Source organism: Phodopus roborovskii, unplaced genomic scaffold (assembly GCF_943737965.1).
Source record: "Phodopus roborovskii unplaced genomic scaffold, PHOROB, whole genome shotgun sequence".
NCBI classification, from domain to species: Eukaryota; Metazoa; Chordata; class Mammalia; order Rodentia; family Cricetidae; genus Phodopus; species Phodopus roborovskii.
Window position 1 is genome coordinate 8036646 of NW_026126602.1, and position 5865 is coordinate 8042510.

At 48.5% G+C, this 5865-nt stretch overlaps 1 protein-coding gene across 1 annotated transcript; it reads right to left on the minus strand.

Moving 5' to 3' along the window:
* Nucleotides 1-1275: 1275 nt before the first annotated feature.
* On the minus strand, nt 1276-3991 carry Otud1 (OTU deubiquitinase 1). Its single transcript, XM_051205673.1, has one exon. The coding sequence runs from the start codon at nt 3842-3844 to the stop codon at nt 2477-2479; it is 1368 nt and encodes a 455-aa protein (XP_051061630.1). The 5' UTR covers nt 3845-3991; the 3' UTR covers nt 1276-2476.
* Nucleotides 3992-5865: the final 1874 nt, after the last annotated feature.

Here is a 5865-nt window from a genome sequence, read left to right on the forward strand (position 1 = left end):
CTCACTACCATGCCATCTGATCTTAGAAACTGTCAAAATCAAAATGACCAGGGATCCTGATTTGGAAACACAAGTGACCTATTGAAGTCAGTAAAAGACTTAAAGAATACATTGAGGAACATTATTCTGTTTTCTGTGTAGGTTCTCAACATATCCAAAGTTCATAAAATGAAGCAAAAAGAGAATAACTGCATAACAAATAGCATCTGTTTCTGACCAAATTATGCAACCAGTGGAGGCACAGAACAAAACTTTACACAAAAAAAAAAAAAAAAAAAAAAAAAAAAAAAAAAAATCTAGGGGGTCTACAATTAACATTTAAATTTCTGACAATTTTGCCTTTCCTTGGTAACAATGTAATCCTTCCAAACTTGTGGTAACCAGATTCAGGTGTCTACAATTGTGGTCTCTAAGCAATCCACAGAGAAGTAACAAATCCAAATTAGCTCTTGTTATTCTGTAACATACCTCACATCCAAATGATATACACTGACAGGTGCAGTCTCTCCGTCTGTTTGTGGTGCTATAATCTGACACTTGTAACTGGGTGATCTATAAAAGAAATTCCTCACCTTTCTAGAGGCTGGGAAGTCTTAAGAAAATGCCATGTTTCTTATCTGGTAAAGGTCAGTCCCTTACAGACAGTGGCCTCTAGGCATCCATGAACTACAGAGAACCATAAAATGCCTAAAGCCAAATTTTTCAGCCCTTTCATGAGGTATATTTCATTTAAGAGGCCAGAGCTCTCATGACTTAATCTCTTCCCAAATGCCCCACCTAATGGGAATTAAGTTTCACTTCATGGTTTCTGAAAGGGCATATTTATAGCATAACATGCATTTTACAACTAAGTCTTGTTAATACATTTTAAAGTAGATTCCCATAGCCAAGACTGAACAGATTAGGTAAATCCAGAACACTATTTGGGCTACTCTTTTATACAGGAAAGTCTAAGGCAAAAGAATGAATCACAATGTATGGCATTTAATTAAACTTGGGCTGGTGAATTGCACTTTCTTGTTCATTAATCAATAGCTAAAATTTATAGGGATTTTAATTAGAAACAGCAACTTCTTACGTCACTTCACCTTTAAATATATTTCATTGAGATTTACTCTTTGGAATGATAGACTTACTGTTCATGTAAGAATTTGGGAAACCTCCCAGGATTCTGGGACATTTTACAAGTGGGAAAAAAAAAAAAAAAAAACTGTGTACATTTAAGAAAAGTCCTTAGAAATCTGGCTACTTAAAAAACACTCACTCAGAAAGATGTAAAAGTATACATTTTATTCATTCATTCCATCAGCTGAGAACTGCTATATTGTACAAATACATTATTGTACAAAAAAAAATCACAAAATGTTACAAAATAAAAAAGTACAAACTTCATTACTTAATAAATACACTAAAGGTAGTTAAAAGTGGCAACATACAGATTTGAATGGGGGGGGGGAACACTGTTTGACCCAGCAAACCAAGCTGTTTACATTTTTACATAATACAAGATAAATTCTATTTTATCTTTTGGAAGAAATTTAAAATGACAGATTAAGACAGTTGCCTCCTGCTAAAAATAATGGCCATTCTGTCAGGCTCATTTTTAAAACTCTTAGTTCAAACCAAGAAGCTGTATAAGGCAGGAGGTTGGACTTCTCACAATATCTCATACATGTTAAATGTCTTTCCTAAGAAATTGATGAATAAAAAGAAAACATTCAAGAGCAGCAATCTACTCTAGACACCAGAGTACAGATTTATCATTCTGCTACAGCAAATAGCAGACGTCCTATTCAAGTAAGGCCTGATACTGTCCTTTAAAGGAAAAAAAAAACGTCCCAAAGCTATCCCGTTGTTAACTGTCCTCAAAATGGACTAGTTCTAAAAAAAAAAAATAACATTTTCCTCCAAACAACAAATCTGCTTGCTTCATCAAAATGGAATGGGCTAATCATCTGGTAACATAATGTGTCAAAATATCCATTTGAAGTAATTAAGAAGTGTGAAACATTTCAAAACTGTAAACTAACTACTAAATCACAAATTGAAATAAACTTCATAGAAAGCACTTCTCTGGATTATGCTTAAAAGCCATTTCTCGCAACTGGAACACATCATAGATGAACGTACACCCATTTTTAAAAATGTGCAAAAATACATTTTTATAGAAAATAGACTACCAGGAATGAACAAATTCATATTGTGAGACATCAGCTTGCAAATTAAGTAGCGCTCACTTTATACAGCAAATTATAAATAGCAGTAGGCTCACCCAAACCTATCAGGAAGCATCATTCAGGTGCCCAGCAACCTGCGGCTCTGAGAAAACATTCAGAAACTGATTAAGGCATTACACCTACAGTCAATCTACTAGGAAGTTTAAAAAGTGCCATTACCCTAATTAGAGTTCCTGTGGTTCTCCCAACACAACTGATGTGTAACGCCATTTCCCCGGCTTGTCAGTTCCTCGGACTTTTCAAGAGCATGCATTTTGTTCGATATACATTTTGGACAGGGATATGGCCATGGACTTGGCAAGCTCTTCATCACGTTTTCTCTGAATTTGGGTTTGCTTGCACCAATTGTCATACTCTGGGTTTGGATAGGATTGGTCAAAAACAGCATCATAGTGTCCATTGCTGAGCCAACTGAGCCAAATACTAGGCCTTAGAGAATCCTCTGGGCCCAGATAGTGGATCATAGTAGACACGGTGGGGCTCTCCAGCCTCCCTCCAGTAGTTAAGTGTATATTCACATTCAGCATCTGCCCCATGGCCAGCAATTCCGGGTACCCAGCCCACGCCCCGTCTTGGGCAGCAGCGATAATAAACTCCCCCACGTCGCCCTCAATCAAGGGGCTGAAGTGGTCGAGGTGGTCAGCGATGTAGTGCACAGTCTGCTCCCGCAGTTCCCGGTGCAGGCTCTGGTCCCCGTACACAGTCTTACTGACGGCTCGATAGAGGCAGTTGCCGTCGGGGATGATGTGGAATCGGTACTTGTTCCTCTGCCTCAGGTACTTGTCCTGCCTCTCCACCTCGGCCAGGTACAGGGCTAGTTTCTCATCTCTCGGATCCGCCCGGGGCGCGCCTCCCGCTTCGCCTGCTCCGTTCTGGGCCGGCTCGCCGCCGCTCCGGGCGAGTGCGGGGACCGGGTGAGCCTCCGCCTCGGGGTCGTGCCGTCGATGCGAATCGGTCCCGGGGGCGTCGCTGCGACCGCTCGCCCGGTCCCAACCTCGGGGCCCCCGCTCCGCCCGGCGCTCCTCGCCCCACGGGCCGGGGCTGGGTTCAGGGCTGATGGGGGCCGGTGCAGGGGCCCGGTGCTGGGCGGCGGCCAGGGCCTGGCGGTGCTCGCTCAGTCGGAAGTTCCTGTCGGGCGCGTCGCGGGCGGCGTTCGGGGCCGCGGGTTCGTCGGGTCGGAGCAGCTCCTCCAGCAGCCAGGCGGAGGAACCGCGACGCGGCGGCGCGGGGGCCGAGGGCGGCGGCAGCAGGAGGCGCTCGGCGCCCAGGGCCCGCACGGCGATGTGCGCGGTGGACGTGAAGTGCGGCGGCAGCGGCGGCTTGCAGCACGCGCCGGGAGGGGCGGCGGCGGCGGCGGCGGTCGCGGCGGTCCCGGACCGCTCGAAGCAGGCGGAGAAGGCGGGCATGGCGGCGGCGTTGGCGGCGGCTTCGCGGGGCTCGGTGGCCGCGGCGGGTGGGCGCTCTCCGGTATCCGGCTCCGGGGCGGCCGCGGGGCCGGCTGACTGCAAGGAGACCTTGAAGGCGGAGGCGGCGGCAGGCGGCGCGGCGGCCGTGGGGCCCGGAGTGCCCGCGGGGTAGTGGGTGCACACGCTGCTGTAGAGCTGCATGGCCGCGGCCGCCCGCGGCCCCTTATAGCCGCGAGCCCGGGTCGGGGACACACCCTCGGGCGCAGTGCCCCGGAGCCCGAGAATAGCGCTGAGCTCAGCGCCACGGGCCGCCGCGTCAGGAGCCACGAATAGCGCCCGGGCCGCGACCCAATTCCTGCTGCGCCACAGCGCGCGGGCGGCCAGAGGGCACCGGGGGGCGCGCGCTCGGCCCGGGACTCGGGCGCAGGACGCTGCCGCAGCTGTGTCCCGCGCCGGCCGCTGGCAACGGTTGGAGAAGCGGCCCGCGCAGCCGAGCGCCGCCCGCCCGAGAGCAGGAGTGCAGCGCGCCGATGGTGGGAGGCGGGGCCGCGCTTGTTTACCTCAGGCCGCGCGGCCGCGTCACGTGGTCCCCCTGGAATGCGCGCCCCATTCAAGCGGGGCCGCCCCGCCCCTAGGTGGTGGCCCCGTGGGCGTGGCCGAGGCGGGGGCTGGGCTTCGGGCATGCGCAGTGAGAGCGCTGCCCACCCGATTGCTGTACCCAGCTTCCAGGCACCCGGGAGGCTGGTTTGTGGGTTGTGTGGCGCTTTGGCAGAACAGGCTTAGCTGGGGCAAAAGCGTAGTTTGAAAAACGGGTTTCTAAAAGCTTCCGGACTAGAGACGGAGCTCTGCTTTCAAAGTTGCAGGGCCTGTGGCATTCACCAACTTCTTGAAGCCGTTCCTTGGGTTCCTGTGTTTAGGTCCGGTCTTTACTACCAGAGGTCTTGCTCCCCAGCTAAGCAAAAATCGACGTTCTGTACCCCTAACTCAAGTCACCTGAAAAATGCCTCGGCGAAAGGAAGCCTTTAGAACAGCTTTCTTCAGAATACCAAATGACATGCCACTCAAAGCAAGAGGGAAGCTCACAACCTGTATTGTAGGACAACACAGGAAAATGAGAAGCAGCTGTGTTTGTTTCCTTTGTAAAGGAAAACCAGAATATATATCAAACTGGTGCCTACTCGCGTTAACAGTAGCGTTTGCTTAATCTGATTTTCAATCCACTATTAAATTTAGTTTCCAGACATTCAGATTGAATTTTGAGACTATTTCTTGGTATGGGAAAAGAAATCCTGTAGCTTATGCTACATGCCACCATTCCACTGGAATGCAAATTCCGCTTGTTATTTTGGGTCCTTCCTTGGGGATTCTGAGTCTCCTTAAAGGATTTTTAAAAGACTCAGAAGTAAGCTTAGGGAGAATTTTATTAATGTTTGAGAGGGCGGGCAAACTGCTAATCATGGCAGGTGGCCAGAGAAGGGAGGAACGGAAAAAGAAAAAGCCATGCCCCTTTATGTACTAACTGGAAAAGGCAGGCCAACAGGTTCAGCAATGGAGTTTGGCCAGGGTTTGCACTGGTAAGGGTTGGTGTAATCCACCTATCAGGGCAGGATTAGATGTGTTCTAAACATACATTTGTGCTCCCTCTTTGGCTATTAGCCCATTGGGAGGAAAAAATATGGACACGCACACATTAGAATTTCCCCCAATGATCTACCAGTGGGAGAACAAATGGCTGAAGGCCTCCTGGAGGCTGCCAGAAGAAACTTATTTTCTGGGCATGACACTGCAGGAGAGATTTGGAGCTGAGATAGTGGTGGGCTTGCTTAGTGTTTAGTTAGGCATGGCTCTTGTTTTGTATTTAAGCCTAACCTTCATGTCAGGAGACTCAATTCCAAAGCAGAATTTGTAGATTTGTCTTACTTTCCAGCAAGCAAATCTCCTTATTATGCTTTCCATTACCAATTTGGCACTTTCATTTGCCTTATTGAAGAAAGATAGCCAAACCTGACTTGGAATACAGACTGTGACCAGTAATTCTAGTAACAGTGGCTTTAGAGAAAAGTGAGAGAGAGCCCAGAGTGTTCACAGATGCATGCCTGGTGGGCAAGGGCTTCTGGGAGGAAAAGTATATTATTAAGGGAATCATCATTCCTTCCCTTTCCCCATTATATTATAGAGTAGCCTGTTGTGCCTCTACCCTGGACTAGACACAGAACTATCAC